The 20,630-nt window shown below is 53.2% G+C and overlaps 1 protein-coding gene across 12 annotated transcripts in view; it reads left to right on the top strand.

Moving 5' to 3' along the window:
* USP49 (ubiquitin specific peptidase 49) overlaps positions 1–20,305 on the top strand; it is an 87,425-nt gene extending 67,120 nt beyond the window's left edge. For 6 of the 12 annotated variants that reach the window (XM_039912576.1, XM_039912574.1, XM_039912575.1 and 3 more), the window contains 5 exons: positions 2,599–3,952; positions 12,128–12,332; positions 15,178–15,286; positions 17,953–18,158; positions 20,057–20,305. In XM_039912576.1, coding sequence (XP_039768510.1) covers positions 2,627–3,952; positions 12,128–12,332; positions 15,178–15,286; positions 17,953–18,158; positions 20,057–20,274 — 2,064 coding nt within the window. In that variant the 5' untranslated portion in view covers positions 2,599–2,626 and the 3' untranslated portion in view covers positions 20,275–20,305. Of the gene's footprint in view, positions 1–2,567; positions 3,953–12,127; positions 12,333–15,177; positions 15,287–17,952; positions 18,159–19,964 lie in introns of all 12 variants that reach the window. The other 6 variants (XM_039912580.1, XM_039912579.1, XM_039912578.1 and 3 more) reach the window with 6 other exon arrangements.
* Positions 20,306–20,630: the final 325 nt, after the last annotated feature.

Genomic DNA, 20,630 nt, shown 5'->3' with positions numbered 1-20,630 from the left:
CTGATAAATTCCTGATTTTGTTTTCCCCTTTTTCACTTACTCCTATTATCTGCTTCTGGGAAGTACATTTAGAGTGGCATAAATGAGCCTTTTTTCTGGCACTAAGCTTCCCTCCAGTAACTTACGTGAGAAATGTTTTCTGAGTCCTTCAATCAATCAGTGGTAATTATTGAACGCTTGATGTGTGCCAGAGCTCTGTACTAGGTGCTTGGGAAAGTACAATACAATAGAGTTGGTAGACTAGACAAGAGACCATTAATTAATTGATTAATTCAATCGTGTTTATTGAACACATACTGTGTGCAATACACCATACTGAGGGCTTGGGAGAGTATAATAAAACAATAAACAGTCCCATTCCCTGCCCACAACGGGCTTACAGTCTTCAGGGGGAGGCAGACATTCAAATAAATAATGGAGCGGGGACGGGGAAATAGAATGTCAGGATATTTACATTAGTCTCATGGGGTTGAGGTGAGTGTCAAAGTACTTTTGAAGTACATCGTCAAATGCAGAGTCGACACAGGGGGGAAGCGAATAGGGGAAGCAAGGGCTTAATTAGGACAGGCCCCTTGGAGGAGGTGTGATTTTAGGAGGGTTTTGAAGAGAGGAGAGAGAGGCGGACTCTCCGATATGAAAAGAGGGGGAGTTCCAGGTTCAAGAGAGGATGTGGGCAAGGGGATGGAGGCTGATAGAAGAGATGGAGGTGTGGAGAGTAGGTTGTTGTTAAGAGGAGTGGATTGCACAGATTAGTTTGCTGTTAGAAGAGAAGAACGTGCAGATTAAGTTGTTGTAGAAGTCAGGTAGAAGGGAGAGAGCTGATCTAGTGCCTTAAAGGCAATAATAATAATAATACTTATGGTATTCGTTAAGCAGTTACTATGTGCCAGGCACTCTACTAAGCTTGGGGTGAATTCCAGCAAATCGAGTCATACACAACCCCTGTCCTGCAAAGGGCTCGCAATCTTCATCCCCGTTTTACAGATGAGGTAACTGAGACATAGAGAAGTGAAGTCTCAGACAAATGGCCAAGCTGGGATTAGAGCCCATGACCTTCTGACTGCCGGGCGTGTGCTCTATCCACTACGCTATGCCGCTCCTCTAATTATGGTATCTGTGAAGGACTTACTATGCGCCAAGACCCATTCTAAGCGCTGGGGTAGTTACAGGTCAATCACGGCAGACGCGGTCCCTGTCCCACACGGGTCTCACGGTCTAAGGGAGCTGAGGCGGATGGGCAACGATCGGAGGTTATTGAGGAGTGGGGAGATAGGGACTGAATGGTTTTCCAGAAAAATGATCCGGGCAACAGAATCAACTGGGAGAGGCGAGAGGCATGGAGGTCAAGCGAGAGGCATGGAGGTCAACGAGGTGGTTGATGTAAGAGTCAAGGCGGGAAATAAGTGCTTGGCTCAGGGTGGTAGCAATTTGGGAGGAGGGGAGGCGAGGAAAGGACAGATTCTAGAGATTCCTTCCACTTTCCCACGCCCTCTCTCTTCCGGAACCACCCATCCAAGGGTCCCGGAATGAAATGTGGAGACCCTTGTGTCTGTCAGCTCCCAAAGCAGCCCAGGTTGGTAGAACTCAAAGGAACTAATAATAATAATAATAATTGCGATATTTGTTAAGCCCTTACTATGCGCCTGGCACTGTACTAAGCACTGGGTGGGAAGGGCCGGCAGAATACAAGCAAATCGGGCTGGACGCGTTCCTTGTCCCACACAGGGCTCACGGTCCTAATCCCCATTTCACAGATGAGTTAACTGAGACCCAGAGAAGTGAAGTGACTTGCCCAAGGTCACTCAGCAGATGAGTGGTGGAGAAGGGATTGGAAGCCATGATCTTCCAACTCCCAGGCTCAGGCGATCCCTCAAGTGGGGTCCCTGGGGGCAGGGGTGAGGGCGGAGAGCTCCCACACTTTTTCCTGAACAGATTGAACCAACCGCCATTGGGTGGTGGGGTTGGAGGGCCCCTGGAATCCCAAGGAAATTCAACATTCCCCAGTGGATAGAGCACAGGCCTGGGAATCAGAGGGACACGGGTTCTAGTCCCGGCTCCGCCACTTGTCCGCCGTGAGACCCCGGGCAAGTCGCTTCAGTTCTCTGGGCCCGAGTTCCCTCATCCGTCAAATGGGGATTATGACTGGGAGCCCCGTGTGGGACATGGCCCGTGTCCAAACTGATTAGCTTGTATCTACCCCAGTACTTAGTAGAATGCCTGGTACATAGTAGGTGCTTAACAGAAACGGTGGAAAAAAAGCAAATAAGTACACTCCGGTTTCAGCCTGAGCCTAGGGGAAATATAGGGGAAAAATCACCGTCTCGTCTCAGGTGATTTCTTATCCGGGGACGGAGGGAGCTCGGTCTCTGCGCATCGGCGTTCTGGGAACCTCGGGTGGTATGGTCACTCAGCGGCGTCCTCCGAGGGCCGAGGAACCAAATTTTAGACTGGGGATTCCGGGCCCGAAGATGTCTTAGAAAAAAGAGGTAAAGGGGCAAAGCGGGGTCCCCTTGGAACGGTAGAAGGGCTCTGCGGTCGCCTTTTCTTCTTTCTTTTTACCCCTTCAGAAAGACCCGACTTTTGGCTTGGTCTCGGCAGGTTAGAGGAGCGGAGCCGTCTGTGAGACATGGATAGATGTAAGCACGTGGGGCGGTTACGACTCGCCCAGGACCACTCCATCCTGAACCCCCAGAAGTGGCAGTGCATCGACTGTAACACCACGGAGTCCATCTGGGCCTGCCTCAAGTGCTCCCACGTGGCTTGCGGGCGGTACATCGAGGAGCACGCGCTCAAGCACTTCGAGGAGACCAGGCACCCGCTGGCGATGGAGGTGAACGACCTGTACGTGTTCTGCTACCTCTGCGAGGACTACGTCCTGAACGACAACCCCGAGGGCGACCTGAAGCTGCTCCGGAGCGCCCTCTCCGCCATCCGGAGCCCCAGGGCCGACCCGGCGGGCCGGAGCGGGCGGACGCTGCGCTCGACGGCCTCGGGGGAGGCCGCGCCCCGCTCCCGCCGGGCCCCCCAGGGCCGGCCGCAGATGCTGACGGCCCTCTGGCACCGGCGGCAGTGCCTGCTCGCCAAGGCCCTGAGGGTCTGGTTCCAGAAGAGCTCCCGGGGCCGGCTGAAGCTGGAACAGAAGAGGCGGACCGAGGAGCTGGAGAGGAAGAAGGAAGCCACGAGGCAGCGGAGGCGCGAGCTGAAACGACGCCTCCTGGAGGAGCTGGCCAACACCCCCCCGAGGAAGAGCGCCCGGCTGCTGGCCCCCCGGGAGGGCTCGCCCCCGGGCTCCTTCCCGGGGGGCGCCGCCACTTCTTCTACCTCAAGGACGCGGGCGGCGGCGGGCGGCGGCCCCTACGGCCAGCTCTACGCCGTCCGGCGCAAGCCGGCCATGACCCCGGGGGTCACGGGCCTGAGGAACCTGGGCAACACCTGCTACATGAACTCCATCCTCCAGGTGCTCAGCCACCTCCAGAAGTTCCGAGAGTGCTTCCTGACCCTGGACCTCTCCGACACCGAAGACCTCTTCGCCAGGGCGCCCGGCGGGCCGGCGGCCGGGGCCCGGGGGCGGCCGGGCCCGCCGGGCGGCCTCAACGGCGGGGCGGCCTCCGGCCAGAGCCTGGAGCTGATCCAGCCCAAGGAGCCCAGCTCCAAGCACATCTCCCTCTGCCACGAACTGCACACCCTCTTCCGCGTCATGTGGTCCGGGAAGTGGGCCCTGGTGTCCCCGTTCGCCATGCTGCACTCCGTGTGGAGCCTGATCCCGGCCTTCCGCGGCTACGACCAGCAGGACGCGCAGGAGTTCCTCTGCGAGCTGCTGGACAAGGTGCAGCAGGAGCTGGAGTCGGAGGGCACCAAGCGCAGGATCCTCATCCCCTTCTCCCAGAGGAAGCTCACCAAGCAGGTGCTCAAAGTGGTCAACACCATATTTCACGGCCAGCTGCTCAGCCAGGTAGGTCTTCCCGCTCCCTCCGGCCTCCCCGTCGGCTCCCCCCGTCTCGGCCCGGGCGCTCCGCCCGGCACGCTCGCTCCTCCGGTCGGATCTGTTGAGCGCTCGGGAGAGTGCCCGACGTAACAGAGAAGGGCTCCCCGCCTACGGGGAGGGCGGCGTGGCCCAGAGGAGAGAGCCCGGGGCCCGGGGGGCGGAGGACCCCTGGGTGCTAATCCTGACCCTGGCACGGGTCCGCCGTGGGACCTCGGCCCAGTCGCTTCGCCTCTCTGGGCCTCGGTTACCTCACCCGTAAAATGGGGATTAAATCCTGCTCCCTCCTACTAGCCGCACCCCCAAAGGAACCTTCATTCATTCGTTCGCTCATTCAGTGGTGTTTATTGAGCGCTTACTGGGGGCAGAGCACTGTTCTGAGCGCTTGGAATGGACAGTTGGGCAACAGATAGAGACCATCCCGGCCCGACGACGGGCTCACGGTCTAAAGGGGGGAGGGAGACAGCGAAACAAAACGGGACCGCTCCTCTGGGAGCTTCTAAGCTTGCAGACTGACCCAGGGTGGGGTACAAAGACTCCACGTTGAGCCCCACGTCGGGCAGGGACTGTGTCCAATCCGATTTGCTTATATCCACCCCCGTGCTTAATACGGTGCCCGGCACATAGTAAGTGCTTAACGAATACCATGATTATTATTATTATTATCGAATGAACATCACCCTGGGCCACTGGGCTGAACTTGCTGATTGTATGGTCTCTGTTGCTCCTGCAGGGCAAGCTGTGAGGTGCCAACCAGGGGCTGGGAATGGAGGTTGGGCAGGGAGACCACCCCCCTTTATCACCCGCCGGGACTCCCGTCCCTGCTCATTTATAATTATAATAATAGTGACGGTATTTGTTAAGCGCTTACTATGTGCCAAGCGTTCTAAGCCCCGGGGTAGATACAAGGCAATCAGGTTGTCCCAAATGGGGCTCAGAGTCTCAATCCCCATTTTACAGATGAGGTAACTGAGGCACAGAGAAGTGCCCAAAGTCACACGGCTGACAAGAGGCGGAGCTGGGATTAGAACCCGTGACCTCTGACTCCCAAGCCCGGGCTCTTTCCACTGAGCTGCGCTGCTTTTCTGGGAGCCCCCTAGGAGAGGAGAAGGGCCCACGGAGAGGTTTTTCCCAGGACCCAGTGCTTTCAATCGATCAATCGATCAATCAGTGGTATTCATTACCTGTGAGCCCCACGTGGGACAGGGACCGTGTCCAGCCCGATTTGCTTGTATCCACCCCAGCCCTTGCTAAATTACCCGTCACACAGTAAGCGCTTCACAGATACCACAGTTATCATTATTAGGTCTGCTGGGTGACCTTGGGCAAGTCACTGCACTTCTCCGGGCCTCAGTTCCCTCATCTGTAAAATGGGGATTAAGACTCGGAGCCCCACGTGGGACAGGGACTGTGTCCGACCCGATTTGCTTGTATCTACCCCAGTGCTTAGTACAGTGCCTGGCACATAGTAAGAGCTTAACAGATACCATAAAAACCACAACAAGGAGCTTAACTTTCTACAGGGGGTGACAAATTATTATAAATAAAATCCTCTTTTTGGGGACTGGTGGAGGGGTTGCCTGCTACATCTGCAGTTGAGTCAGAGCTTGGCAGGATCGGGCCTGTGGGATGGATGTGATCTCTTGGCGGGCCACAGAGGAGCAGGAAACGTGTCTGCTAATTCTCTTGGATTGGACTCTCCCAAGCGCTTGGTATAGTGCTCTGCACATAGTAAGCGCTCAATAAATACCACTGATTGATTGATTGATCTAGGCTGTAAGCTCATTGGGGGCAGCGAATGTGTCTGTTTAGAGTTGGATTGTAATAATAATAATAATGGCATTTGTTTAAGTGCTTACTGTATGCCAGGCACTGTACTGAGTGCTGGGCTGGATATGGGCGAATCAGGTCGGACCCAGCCCCTGTCCCCTGTGGGGCTCACAGTTTCAATCCCCATTTTACAGGTGAGGGAACTGAGGCCCAGAGAAGTGAAGTGACTTGCCCAAGATAACAGAGCAGACGAGTGGTGGAGTCAGGATTAGAACCCCTGATCTTCTGACTCCTAGACCCATGTTCTGCCCACTATGTCATGTACTCCCCCAAGCGCTTAGTAGAGTGCTCTGCACACAGTATGCGCTCAATGAATACCATGGAATGAATGAATGGATGAATGAATAAAACAAAGAATGAATGAGTGATTGTTGGAGCCCTAGGCCTTGTTTTGCCCACCTCTGTTCTCTATGGCGAAGCAGAGAAGCAGTGTGGCTCAGTGGAAAGAGCCCGGGCCTGGGAGTCAGAGGTCATGGGTTCGAATCCCAGCTCCGCCACTTATCTGCTATGTGACTTTGGGCAAGTCACTACACTTCTCTGGGCCTCGGTTACCTCACCCGGAAAATGGCGATGACGACTGTGAGCCCCACGTGGGACAACCTGATGACCTTGTATCTACCCCAGTGCTTAGAACAGTGCTTGGCACATAGTGAGCGCTTAACAAATGCCATCATCCTTATTATTATTATTACAGCATCGAGACCTGGCTTTAGAGACACAGTTTTTCACCCATTTTCCAGAGTAATCCCATCAGTGCCACCTCCACGTCATACTTATATATACGTCATACTTACATATACATCATATATACATATCTATCCTTAGGTCCGCATCTGTAATTTCTTTATTTCTATTAACGTCTGTCTCCCCCTCTAGACTGTAAGCTCGTTGTGGGCAGGGAACGTATCTGTTTATTGTTCTGTCGTACTCTCCCGTGCACTTAGCACAGTGCTTTGCACACAGTAAGCGCTCAATAAATACAGCTGAATAAACGCACGAATGAATACGTCACATCAACCGGCCAGAAAGAACCACCAGGGATGAATGGGTTCTTCCTAGGCCCCAAGCCTCAAATGAATGAATCAATCAGTCAATCAGTCGTATTTATTGAGTGCTTACTCTGTGCAGTCAGAGGACGTGGGTTCTAATCCCAGATCCACCACTTGCCTGCTGTGTGACCTCATGCAAGTCCTTAACTTCTCTGGGCCTCGTTTACCTCACCTGTAAAATGGGGATTAAGACTGTGAGCCCCACGTGGGACAGGGACCGCGTCCGTCCCGATTATCTTGTGTCCGTAAGCTCGTGCCTCTAGGCCGTAAACTCGTTGTGGGCAGGGAACGTGTCCGCCGACTCCGTTATTTTGTACTCTCCCAAGCGTTTGGAACAGCGATTTGCACACAGAGCTCGAAAAATACAAATGATCCAATTAATTGATTTATCTACTACCTCAGCGCTTAGTACAGTGCCTGGCACATAGGAAGCGCTGAACAAAGACCATAAAAAAAATAAAGACGGTATTACGGAATCGGCGGCCACGTTCCCTGCCCACAGGGAGCTTTGAGTCTAGAGGAAAGCAGTGTTCAGCGCATCACCCTGCCAACGGGCGGGACTTCAGAGAAGCAGTGTGGCTTCGCGGATCGAGCACGGGCCTGGGAGTCCGAAGGACCCGGCCTCTAATCCCGGCTCCGCCGGATTGGGCAAGTCACTTCACTGCTCTGGGCCTCCGTCCCCTCGTCTGTAAAATGGGGATTAAGAGTGTGTGCCCCACGTGGGAGAGCTTAACTTGTATCTACCCCAGCGCTTAACAAGTACCTTTATTATTATCATTATGATTATTATGTGGAGAACGGATGACGATAGGGTACTTAAACAGCGATGGCATATGGAGCTGGACCTGAGATATGCTCTCCAGAGACAACGAAGCAGAAATCTCAGATCAGTGGGCGTAGCTGGGGCAGCTGGGGGGATGCCGAAGCCAGACCCGGTTGGGAAAGAGCCGTTGGAAAAGGAGCCGCTCGCCCTCAGAACCCAAACCCGGGGGAGGGAGAGGCAAAGACGTACAGCGGTACCACAAGGGGACCGTCTCTCCGTGCATTCAACCTGGGAGAGAGATCGCCGATCACACGTCGGTTTGATTAACCACACTCGCGCCCGCTGATAAGATCTCACCCTCAGCGTCATCTTCCAACCTCAGGAGACAGTTATGTAGTGTAAAGCAGAAAGCCAAAGATGACTGGAGACCGCCTCACCGAAATCCAGTCGTTGATTCTTTGTAGCTCCACCCGAAGAGTGCATTTCCTCTGTTCTACTGGACTCTCCCAAGTGCTCTGCCCACAGTAAGCGCTCAATAAGTACCACTGATTGATTAACTTGCTCTTCCCAGTCACGGTAATATCTCTCCACTGAGGGAGAACATAGGATTCCCCATACGATTTGCTTCGATAATAATAATGATAATGATGATGATGATGTTATTTATTCAGCGCTTACTTTGTGCCAAACACTGTTCTAAGCGCTGGGGTAGATACAAGGTCATCAGGTTGTCCCACACGGGGCTCACAGTCATAATCCCCATTATACAGACGAGGTAACTGAGGCACAGAGAAGTTAAGTGACTTACCCAAAGTCATACAGCTGACAAGTGGCAGAGCTGGGATTAGAACCCACAACCTCTGACTCCCAAGCCCGGGCTCTTTCCACTAAGCCATGCTGCTTCTCTATGGATCTACAGAAGATGACCATGCTCTAGACTGTAAGCCTGTTGCGGGCAGAGAATGTGTCTACCAACCCTGTTTTGTGGTATTCTCCCAAGCTCAATGCTCTGCACAAAGTAAGCGCTCAGTAAATACCACCGATCCCTCTAGACTGTAAGCTTGTTTTGGGCAGGGAATGTGTCTGCTAATCCTGCTGCATTGTACTCTCCCAAGCCGGTCAATCAGTCAGTCAGTCGGATTTATTGAGCGCTTGCCGTGTGCAGAGCACTGTACTAAGCGCTTGGGAGACTACAATATAACAGTCAGTGAACATTCCCTGCCCACGACTAGCTTACGGTCTAGAGGGGAAGACAGTCATGAGTACAAATAAATTTCAGATATAGATGTAAGTGCGGTGGGGTTGGTAAGGGGAGATGAATATTCATTCATTCAATAGTATTTATTGAGCGCTTACTATGTGCAGAGCACTGTACTAAGCGCTTGGGATGAACAAGTCGGCAACAGATAGAGACGGTCCCTGCCGTCTGACGGGCTTACAGTCTAATCGGGGGAGACGGACGGACGAGAACGATGGCAATAAACAGAGTCGAGGGGAAGAACATCTCGTAAAAACAATGGCGACTAAATAGAATCGAGGCGATGTACATTTCGTTAACAAAATAAATAGGGTAACGATAATATATACAGTCGAGCGGACGAGTACGGTGCTGTGGGGATGGGAAGGGAGAGGTGGAGGAGCAGAGGGAAAAGGGGAAAATGAGGGTTTAGCTGCGGAGAGGTAAAGGGGGGATGGCAGAGGGAGTAGAGGGAGAAGAGGAGCTCAGTCTGGGAAGGCCTCTCGGAGGAGGTGAGTTTTAAGTAGGGTTTCGAAGAGGGAAAGAGAATCAGTTTGGCGGAGGTGAGGAGGGAGGGCGTTCCGGGACCGCGGGAGGACGCGACCCGGGGGTCGACGGCGGGACAGGCGAGACCGAGGGACGGCGAGGAGGTGGGCGGCGGAGGAGCGGAGCGTGCGGGGTGGGCGGTAGAAAGAGAGAAGGGAGGAGAGGTAGGAAGGGGCAAGGTGACGGAGAGCCTCGAAGCCTAGAGTGAGGAGTTTTTGTTTGGAGCGGAGGTCGATAGGCAACCACCGGAGTCGTTTAAGAAGGGGAGTGACACGCCCAGATCGTTTCCGCGGGAAGATGAGCCGGGCGGCGGAGTGAAGAATAGACCGGAGCGGGGCGAGAGAGGAGGAAGGGAGGTCAGAGAGAAGGCCGACACAGTAGTCTAGCCGGGATATGACGAGAGCCCGTAACGGTAAGGTAGCCGTCTGGGTGGAGAGGAAAGGGCGGATCTTGGAGATATCGTAGAGGTGAAACCGGCAGGTCTCGGTAACGGATAGGATGTGTGGGGTGAACGAGAGAGACGAGTCAAGGACGACACCGAGATCGCGGGCCCGAGAGACGGGAAGGACGGTCACGCCATCCACGGTGATAGAGAAGTCCGGGAGAGGACCGGGTTCGGGAGGGAAGATGAGGAGCTCGGTCTCGCTCACGTTGAGTTTTAGGCGGCGGGCCGACATCCAGGTGGAGACGTCCCGGAGGCAGGAGGAGACGTGAGCCTGAAGGGAGGGGGAGAGGACGGGGGCGGAGATGTAGATCTGCGTGTCATCTGCGTAGAGATGGCAGTCGAAGCCGTGAGAGCGAATGAGTTCACCGAGGGAGTGAGTGTAAATGGAGAACAGAATGAAGACAGTTATTCCGTCAGATGAATAACGGAAGCAAGTCAGGGCGATGCAGAAGGGAGTGGGAGAAGAGGAAAGGACTTAGTCAGGAAGGCCTCTTGGAGAAGGTGGGCCTTCAATAAGGCTTTGAAGGCAGGGGGAGAGTCATGGTTTATCGCTTACCAAGCACTTAATACAGTGCTCTGCACAGAGTAAGCACTCAATAAATAATTCAGTTCATTTCAGTCATGTTTGTAGAGCACTTACTGTGTGTAAAGCACTGTACTAAGCACTTGAGAGAGGACAATATCACAATAAACAGACACATTCCCTGCCCCAAATGAGCTTATAGTATAGAGAAGCAGTGTGGCCTAGCGGATAGAGCATGGGCCTGAGAGTCAGAAGGACCCGGTTCTAATCCCTGCTCTGCCACTTATCTGCTGTGTGACTTTGGACAAGTCACTTCACTTCTCTGTGTCTCAGTTACCTCATCTGCAAAATGGGGATTAAGACTGTGAGCCCCATGTGGGACAGGGACTGCATCCAAACTGATTACCTTATATCCACCCCAAGGCTTAATACAGTATCTGGAACACAGTAAGCATTGAACAAATGCTACAGTTATTATTATTATTAGAGGGAGATTACAGTCTATAGGGAGTTTACTGTCTACTATTGATTGATTGATTGATTGATGGATTTATCACCACTCTGCCTGACTTTAGTCTTTGCTCGGAAACTTCAACCCAGTCCCGCTAAGTTTTATATGTCCGAAACATCCCGGGCTCGCCTACTATGAGTTCCCGAAAGAACCTGTCGCTTCTTTTTTTATTCCTGCAGCCTCTCCCCAGGTAAACGTTTAAAAGAGAGCAATTCTGTTCCAAGTGTTTATGGAGCCATTTCCTACCAGTTGGCTTTCAGTGCATGATTCAGAACCAGAAAATAGGATTTCCCAAACCAACTCTGCTTGGGGTATTTTGTTTTTGAATATCTCCTCTACTAAAACCAACCCCTAATACGTCCCCCGACTTCTTGTTAATTTGGGAATCAATCAGTCACTCTGTGGTACATATTGAGCCCTTGCTGTGGGCAGAGCACTGTACTAAGCTCTCGGGAGGCACGTTCCCTGCCCTCGAGGATGTGCGTTTTCTAATAATAATTACTGTGGTATTTGTTAAACGCTTACTACCTGCCAGGCACTGTATTAAGCACTGAGCAGATACAAGTGAATCCGGTTGGACACAGTCCCTGTCCCACATGGGGCTCACAGTCTCGATCCCCATTGTACAGATGAGGTAACAGAGGCCCAGAGAAGTTAAACGACTTGTCCAAGGTCACACAGCGGACAAGTGGCAGAACTGGGATTAGAACCCATGTCCTTCTGACTCCCAGGCCTGTGCTCTAGCCACTAGGCCATGCTGCTTCTCTGTCTCCCCCTCTAGACTGTAAGGGAATGTATCTGTTGTATTGTTATATTGTACTCTCCCAAGCGCTTAGTACAGTGCTCTGTACATAGTAAGCGCTCAATAAATACAATGGACTGACTGACTGTGTAATAATAATAATTATGGTAATTTGTTCAGTGCTTACTATGTGCCAAACACTGTTCTAAGCTCTGGGGTAGATAGAGGGTAATCAGGTTGTCCCACGTGGGGCTCCCAGTCTTCATCCCCATTTTCCAGATGAGGGAACTGAGGCCTAGAGAAGTGAAGCGACTTGCCCGAAGGCACCCAGCTGACAAGTGGCGGAGGCGGGATGAGAACCCACGACCTCTGACTCCCAAGTCCGGGCTCTTGCCACTGAGCCTCGCGCCTTCTCTGAGCCGGTGGAGCGGCCACCGTGTGCCGTTGGGGAGCCTGGCGGGGAGGGTCCCCGCCATGCCGACGCACCTTGTCGTCGTAGGTCACCTGCATCACCTGCAACTACAAATCCAACACCATCGAGCCCTTCTGGGATCTGTCCCTGGAGTTTCCCGAACGCTATCACTGCCTAGAGAAGGGCATCGTCCCTTGCAATCAGACCGAGTGCATGCTCACAGAGATGTTGGCCAAATTCACGGAAACGGAGGCTCTGGAAGGGAGGATCTACGCGTGCGACCAGTGTAACAGTAAGTGTACCTGGGGGAGCGGGATGCGGAGCGGGGCAGAAGCGGTCGCCCTGATGGACTCCTGGTCTCGGTGCCCTGGAGAAGGGGCAAGTGGAGCCTATTGGAGTCCAAGCCGCGGTTCCTCTCACTCTCTGAGGAGTCTCTTCCCACCGTGGTTTTTATTTAAAGGGGTGCGGGATCCTCTTTGAGCAGGAGAAGAATCTGGGGGCGGCCCCTGCGGCGAGAAATCCTAAGCGACGACCTCGGCTTGGGGCGGCTGAGGAGATGAAAAACAGGGTGGCCTGGTGGCTAGAGCACGGGTCTGGCAGTCAGGAGGACCTGGGTTCTAATCCCGGCTCCACCGCTTGTCTGCTGGGCGACCTCGGGCAAGTCACTTCGCGTCACTTCTCCGTTCCCTCATCTGAAAAAAGGGGGATTATGATGGTGCGCCCCGTGGGGGACATCAATCCGTCCATCGAATTGAGCACTTAAAGTGTGCAGAGCACTATACTAAGCACTTGGACATAGACTGTGTCCAACCTAATTAGCTTGTCTCTACCCTAGTCCTTAATACACATACTAAGTGCTTAACAAACTGGAGAAAGAAAAAAGAGAGAGACCCCCCCTCCCCTTAAGCTGCAGGAGTAGGATGGGCGGGCCAGGAGGTTGGCAATCTATGGTTGTTGTTAGTGGAATTTGTTGAGCGCTTACTAAGCACCAAGCACCGCTCTTCACTCTGGGGTAGATATAATTATTTTAATCAAAAATAAAGATGAGATGTCGTCCCCCTACCCCCCCCCCCCCCCCCCCCCCGGTTGGAACCCTAACTCTGCTCCTCCTGGGGCAAGGAATGCAGAAATCCAGCTGTTTAGTTCAGTTCTCAGCCCAAGGATGGTCACCCTCCCTCTCCCGCCCCCACCATTGCCTGTTTTCCAAGGCCTTGTCCAAACGCTCAACAAAGGCTGATGGGAATTTTCCTCTCGGTTTTGGTTTCGAAAAGCGAAACTCATTCGAAGCGGTTGTCTGCTTCCCTTAAGCCGGCCCGGTTCAACTCTGCCCCATCACTCTCCGCTCCTACCGAGGCTGCAAGCTAACGCTCTGCAAGCTCGCGATTGTCAGTCAGTCAGTTGTATTTATTGAGCACTTTCCACAAGCAGAGCACTGTACTAAGCGCTTGGGAGCGTAGCCCATAACAATAAGCAGATACATTCCCTGCCCTTGGCCTTTCTGAGTTGGGAAGGGTGGAGAAAACCAAACAGAGATGAGGCAGCGGGAAGGAAGCCTGAAATGATCTTGTAGCTGGCCCAGTTGGTTTTTAAAAACCTTCTAGCAATATTTCATTTTATTCCCCTTGACTCTAAACTCGTTATGGGCAAGGAACCTATCTGCTAATTCTGTTGTACTGTCTTCTCCCACGTGTTTAGTACGGTACTCTGCATGGATAAAGCACTCAATAAATAACAGTAATTGACTGACTGCTCGAAAGAATGTTTTTTATAAATCCAGCTACCAAAAAGGAGTTGCTGTTTGACGGAAGGGCACCCCTGTCGTAAATAATCCGAGGGCCCCTTTTTCAGCATATAACTCCTCGTGCCACCTCCAGGACTGCAGGCATCTCATTCTGGAGATGGACTCATAGCTGCTCTTTCCGCTCGGAGCTGGAGTCGCAGAGCAGATGAGTTCTAGGGTCTAGACCCGAAGCAGCTGCTCCTTCTGTTCTTTCAAAGCAGGCACATGCTAGGATTGGGTCCTGAAGGGGGAAGCAGAGAAGGAATGAGTCTGCCTGGAAGCTCCCTGTGGGCAGGGAACGGGTCTACCAACTCTGTCGTATTATACTCTCCCGAGTGCTTAGCACAGTGCTCTGCACACGGTAAGCGCTCAGTAAATACCATCGATTGATTGAAGAAATGAGCCTGACTGTAAACTTCCTGTGGGCAGGGAACGTGTCTACCAACTCTGTCATATTGTACTCTCCCGAGTGCTCAGTACGGTGCTTGACACATTAAAAATAAAAACACAAAAAACCCAGGAGCAGACCTTAGTGGAACAGTGCAACTGTGAAAATTAGGATTCTTTGTTCCATTCCCCACTCTCTTCCCCTTCCCTCAGGAATTTTTGCAGCTTGTTCCTCACCTCAGTCAATATGCTATTTGTTAAGAGCTTTTTATGTGTCAGACACTGTACTAAGCACTCGGATAAATACAAGCTAATCAGGTTGGACACAGTCCCCATCCCGCATAGGGCTCACAATCTTAATCCCCAATTTACAGATGAGACAACCGAGGAACAGCGAATCGAAGTGACTCGGCCGAGGTCACAGAGCAGACACACGGTGGAGCCGGGATTAGATCCAGGTCCTCTAACTCTCGGGCCCCTACGCTTTCTACTAGGCCACACTGCTTCATACGTTTGAAATCTGAAAATCCTTGTTCCCCAAAAAGGATTTATAATTATAATGATGACTTTGGTATTTGGTAAGTGCTTACTATGTGCCGAGCACCGTTCTAAGCACGGGGGTAGATACAAGGTGATCCAGGTTGTCCCCACGTGGGGCTCCCAGTCTTCATTCCTCATTTTACAGATGAGGTCACTGAGGCCCAGAGAAGTGAAGTGACTTGCCCCAAGTCACACGGCTGATGTGGCAGAGGTGGGATTAGAACCCACGACCTCTGATTCCTAAGCCCGGGCTCTGGCCCCTAAGCCACGCTGCCTCTCGGATTTATCCTAAGAAGCTGCTGGTAGCAGAGGACCAGAAATTGGGGGAACCAGGTATTAGTAGGTGGTAGTTCTAATAGTCCCCTCTGAAGTGCAGCCGGTGAAATTCAAGAATCAACCCGTCTCTTTCACATTTCCCCAAACCATCCAGGCAAAAGGCGCAAATCCTCTCCCAAACCTCTCCTCCTGAGTGAAGCTAAAAAGCAGTTAATGATCTACAGACTACCTCAGGTCCTCCGACTGCACCTTAAACGATTCAGGTGAGTCCTCCGCGCGGCGCCTCGGGGGCCGGGAACCAGTGGAAGTGGCCTGGGTTGAGCGGAGATCCGTCATCTTGGTGGGAGGGGGCTCTCCCCTGCGTCTCCCCAACACCCCCTTTCCCACCCCCGCCCCAGAGTGTCTGGCCCCCGAAAAGGTGCCCGGGGAATCAAACCCCCTGTTTAATTCACTAGTCTGCTTTCAATTTCTGTGTTGGCAGGGATACTTTACTCTCCCAAGTGCTTAGCATAGTGCTCTGCACACAGTAAGCACTCAGTAAATACGGTGGATCGATCGATTGAGGTGGGGAGGTTTCCCGGGAAAGCATCGGACCCCTAGACTAAGTTCAGGTGGACAGAGAACGCGTCTACCAATTTCTTTATATCGAACTCTCCCAAGCGCTTAGTGCAGTCCTCTGCACACAGTAAGCGCTCAATAAATACCATTGATTGATTGATTGAGAGCAAAGGAAGGCCGGTGTAAATTCCATCGCTAGACGGCAAGCCCCTTGAGGGAAAGGACAGTGTCTACTAGTTCTCTCCATCCAGGGCTATGTGTGCAGTGGACGCTCCCGTGAATACTAGTAGTTTTTATTTTGTTAAGGGATTTAAGCACTTACTAGCTGTCAAGCACTGTTCTAAACGCTGGGGCGACCCCTGGCCTACGTCCTATCGCTGGCCCGGAATGCCCTCCCTTCTCAAATCCACCAAACTATCACACTTCCCCCTTTCAAAGCCCTACTGAGAGCTCACCTCCTCCAGGAGGCCTTCCCAGACCGAGCCCTCCTTTTCCTCTGCTCCCTTTCCCTTCCCCATCGCCCCGACTCGTTCCTTTTGCTCCTTTCCCCTCCCCGCCCCACAGCATTTGTGTATATCTGTACATCTTTGTAATTATAATTCTATTTGTTTTTATTAATGATGTGCATATATTTATAATTGTATTTATTTATAATAATGCTACCGTTGCCCGTTTACTTGTTTTGATGTCTGTCTCCCCCATTCTAGACTGTGAGCCCGTTGTGGGCAGGGATTGTCTCTCTTTATTGCTGTATTGTACTTCCCAAGCGCTTAGTACAGTGCCCTGCACACAATAAGTGCTCAATTAATACGACTGAATGAATACAAAGTAATCAGGCCAGATACAGTCCCTGTCCCATATGGGGCTCACAGACTAAGTAGGAGTGAGACAGTCTTAAGTAGGAGGGAGTAGTTCATGAGAAAGGCATTTTGCTACCTGAAATGCTAATCAATAATAATAACTGTGGTATCTAAGTGCTTCCTATGTGTCAAACGCTGTTCTAAGTGCTGGGGTAGATGCAAGTTAAGCAGGCCGGGTACAGCCGCTGTCCCAGTGGAACTCACAGAGGAAGCAGGAGGAGAAAGAAGTATTGAATCCCTATTTTGCAGAAGAGGGAACTGAGGCCCAGAGAAGTGAAGTGACTTGCCCAAGGTCACCCAGCAGACAGGTGGCAGAGAATCCAGGGCTTCTGAGTCCCAGGCCCGTGCTCTTTCCACTAGGCCACACTGCTTATCGAAGCATTTACGGCCTTCGGTGAATCAACCCGTAGAGCCCACCTGTAAGGTGGTAAGGGAGAGGTCGTCACCCGAATTCAAGAGGGGACAGGGAGGTGGAAGAATTCAGGGCCAAGTCCCTCGTCCCATGCTAAAACCACCCCTCTTCCTCCTCCTCCTCGTCTCTTCCTCCTCCTCGGGCAGTAACTGTTTCTGTCACCATCCCCGTTGGGTGGCAGCGGGCTGATGTTTGGGAGGAAACCTAGGTCCCATGTGTCACCTCTCAAAGACTCAATCAATCAATGGTATTTATTGAGCGCTTACTATGTGCAGAACACTGTCCTAAGAGCTTGGGAGAGTACAATACAACAGAATTAGCAATAATAACAATAATAATTGTGGTATTTATTAATAATAATAATAATAATTATGGTATTTTTAAGCACTTATTATGTGCCAAGCACTGAGGTGGATACAGGTAATCAGGTTGTCTCACGTGGGGCTTACAGACCTAACCCTCATTTTACAGATGAGGTAACTGCGGCCCAGAGAAGTGAAATGACTTGCCCAAGGTCACACAGCAGACAAGTGGCGGAGCCGGGATTAGAACCCACGTCCTCTGACTCCCAAACCCGTGCTCTTGCCACTAGGCCATGCTGCTTATGTAAGCGCTTCCTATGTACCAGGGACCGTACTAAGCGCTGGGGTGGTCGCAGGCAAATCGGGTCGGACCCAGTCCCTGTCCCGGATGGGGCTCACGGCCTTCATCCCCATTTTACAGCTGAGGTGACTGAGGCCCAGAGGAGTGAAGTGACTTGCCCAAGGCCACACAGCAGACAAGTGGCAGATCCGGGATTAGAACTCATGCCCCCACTCTGAGCTCACTGTGGGCAGGGGATGTCACTGTTGATTGTCGTATTGTAGTTTCCCAAGCGCTCTGCACACAGCAAGGGCTCCGAAAGTACGAGTGAACGAGTGACCTTCCGACTCCCAGGTCCACGCTCAACCCGCTCCGCCGTGCCGCTTCCCCGGACGCGTTCTCTGCCCACGAAGAGCTTAGAGTCTAGAGGGGGAGACAGACGGGAATAGGAATTCAGACCTTCATGCAGGCATAATGAATCCAGACTCCCACCTGGGTGGCCGCTCTTGTGTTCCAGGTGGTCTGGACGGAATCACCGGGAGAAGATCGGGGTCCATGTCGTCTTTGAGCAGGTATTAACCATGGAACCTTACTGCTGCAGGGACACCCTCTCCTCTCTTGAGAAAGAGGCCTTTGCCTATGACCTCTCCGCGGTGGTGATGCATCACGGGAAAGGGTTTGGCTCAGGACACTACACAGCATATTGCTACAACACAGAGGGAGGTGCGTGTGCTTTTTTCCAGGGGTGGGGTACCGGCAGAGAGGGTCCGTCGGGGATTTCGCGCCTTAGACGGGGTGCGCGTGCGCCTACTCTCAGCCTGCCGAGCCGGCCTCTCCCCCGCCCCCGCCGTCTCCGCTCCGCGGGGGCGGCCCTCGCCCCCCGAGGTCTAGTGGAAAGAGCGCCAGGACTGAGACCCCCTCCCTTCCCGCCAGATGGGGGGCAGACGTGCTGTGAGCGCTCGGCCCCCGGCCCCCATCGCTGGGCTGCGGCGGACTCCGGGCGGGGATGGCCGGGGCGGGGGACGTTGCCTGACTTTTGGGAGTCGTCTTCCCAAATCTCCAGGTTTTTCTCCGCCGCTTTCCCCTCAGGACCGCCACTGGGCGGGCCTGCCCTCCCCCTGCCTTCCCTACCCCACCCACTCGAAGCAGGGGCCCTCAGAAAGCAGAGGGGCGGTGAGCGAGGGGAGGGGAGGAAGGCCAGCGGGCTAGTCGTTTCACCGGAAAAATACCCGAGATGCCATGAATTACATCCGGGAAAAGAAATGGCCAATGGTGCGGGCTTCAATCAAGAAATAATTCATTCATTCATTCAATAGTATTTATTGAGCGCTTACTGTGTGCAGAGCACTGTACTAAGCGCTTGGGATGAACAAGTCGGCAACAGATAGAGACAGTCCCTGCCGTTTGACGGGCTTACAGTCTAATCGGGGGAGACGGACAGACGAGAACAATGGCAATAAACAGCGTCAAGGGGAAGAACATCTCGTAAAAACAATGGCAAATAAGAGAGGGGCCTGGTGGGAATGTTATGTGGAAGCTCTGTGGGCTTCTGGCCCCTGGTTAGAGCATAGGAGGCCTCCCAGGCTATAATATTAACATGAATAATAATAACTAGTAGCGATGTTACGTGCTTACGGTGGGCCAAGCACTCTGCTAAGCACTGGGGTAAATACAGCGCAGTCAGACCGGACACAGTCCCTGTCCCCCACGGAGCTCACAGCCTAGCGGAGAGGGAGAACAGACATCTCATCCCCATTTTCCAGATGAAGAAAGAGGCCAAGAGAAGTGAAGCGACCCGCCCGAGGTCACACAGCGGGCAGGCGGCAGAGCCGGGGTGGGGACCCAGGTGCTCTGACTCCTAGCCCCGCGCTCTTTCCATTGGCCCGCGCTGCTTCTCTGTGTCACGAGGCGATGAGAGCCCAAATGGAATCATTTTCATTCCTTTTGATTTTTCACTTGCGGCAATCACAAACGCCATAATGTTAAACCGCTAAATGTAACATAAGCATAGTTGATCCCCAGCCCAAGAACCCAATCAGAACCCTACAGATCCTGGTGAAGAAGGCTCTTCCTGAATCCCGGGAGCCTGCGGCTACCGACTGCTAGGCTCCGGGGCCGGTGCTCTAGTTTAGGGTTGCGTCACGTGAGACGTTTAGCTAGTTCTTGTTCCCGTCCCCCTCCCTCCCAGCCCCCCACCCACATCCCCCTTCTGCCTCCCCCTCGCCTGGCCATTTCACTGCTAATCTCATCCCCTCTCACCAGAGCAGGCAAGGCAGACAGGCGAGTGAAATCCAGCCTCTCCGCTTTGCTCCTGAAAAGCGGCTCTGAGCGGGGAGAGTGAAGGAAATGGCTAAGAGGGCGGCATGGGATTGTAGGAGTCGCCTTATCCTCTCTTAGCCCAGACTCGGGGCCCCCCAGACCCCATCCTGTCCCCTTGGGGGCCCTGCCCGGGGTGCCGCCAGCATTCCGGAGGCACCCAGGTTGGGCTCGTCACTTTTGTTTTTCTTTCTCTCCCTCTTGGTTTCCTAGGTTTCTGGGTCCACTGTAACGACTCTAAGCTGAATGTATGTAGTGTGGAGGAAGTGTGCAAGACCCAGGCCTACATTCTTTTTTACACTCAGAGAACAGTGCAGGGCAGCGCGGACGTCTCAGCGAACCACCTCCGAGCTCAGGGGCCGTCCGGGAACTGCGAAGAGGACAGAGGACTGACCTTCCCCTGAAAGGGAAGCGCCTCGGCTCGTTCGGGACCACGTCGGGGTTCGCGACATTCCTCTCGGGAGGAACGGAGGCTGGATGTGGAAACGGATCTCCCGGTTTGCCACCGCAGGGCCTAGAATAGAAGATATCAGGTTTTTTCGATCTCGCCATAAGATTGTAGTCGGTTTCTTTGTCATGTCCGTGGCAATCTCCACCTTCCATTAAGCCGAAGCGAAGGAAACGAGCTTCCAGGCTGGTGAGCCTTGGCCGCCTTCTTTCAGCCCCGGGATGAGTGAGTTGGAGGAGAGGTAGGTGTGAGCCGTTGAGTTGAACCAGGAGAGAAAGCCATGCCGTCACTGTCCCGGTTTGGGCCTCTCCCCTCCTCGTCCCCTCGGACCGGGACCTCCGGCCCACGGTGACCGGGCCCAGGTGCCGGAGGGGCGGGGGGGATCCCGCCGCGCTCCCACCCTCGGAGGGTCGGCCGTGACCCCGGCGGGG

This window comes from Ornithorhynchus anatinus, chromosome 7, assembly GCF_004115215.2.
Source record: "Ornithorhynchus anatinus isolate Pmale09 chromosome 7, mOrnAna1.pri.v4, whole genome shotgun sequence".
Lineage (NCBI taxonomy): Eukaryota > Metazoa > Chordata > Mammalia > Monotremata > Ornithorhynchidae > Ornithorhynchus > Ornithorhynchus anatinus.
Note: the sequence above shows the minus strand (reverse complement) of the source record. Positions and strands in the feature narration are given on the sequence as shown.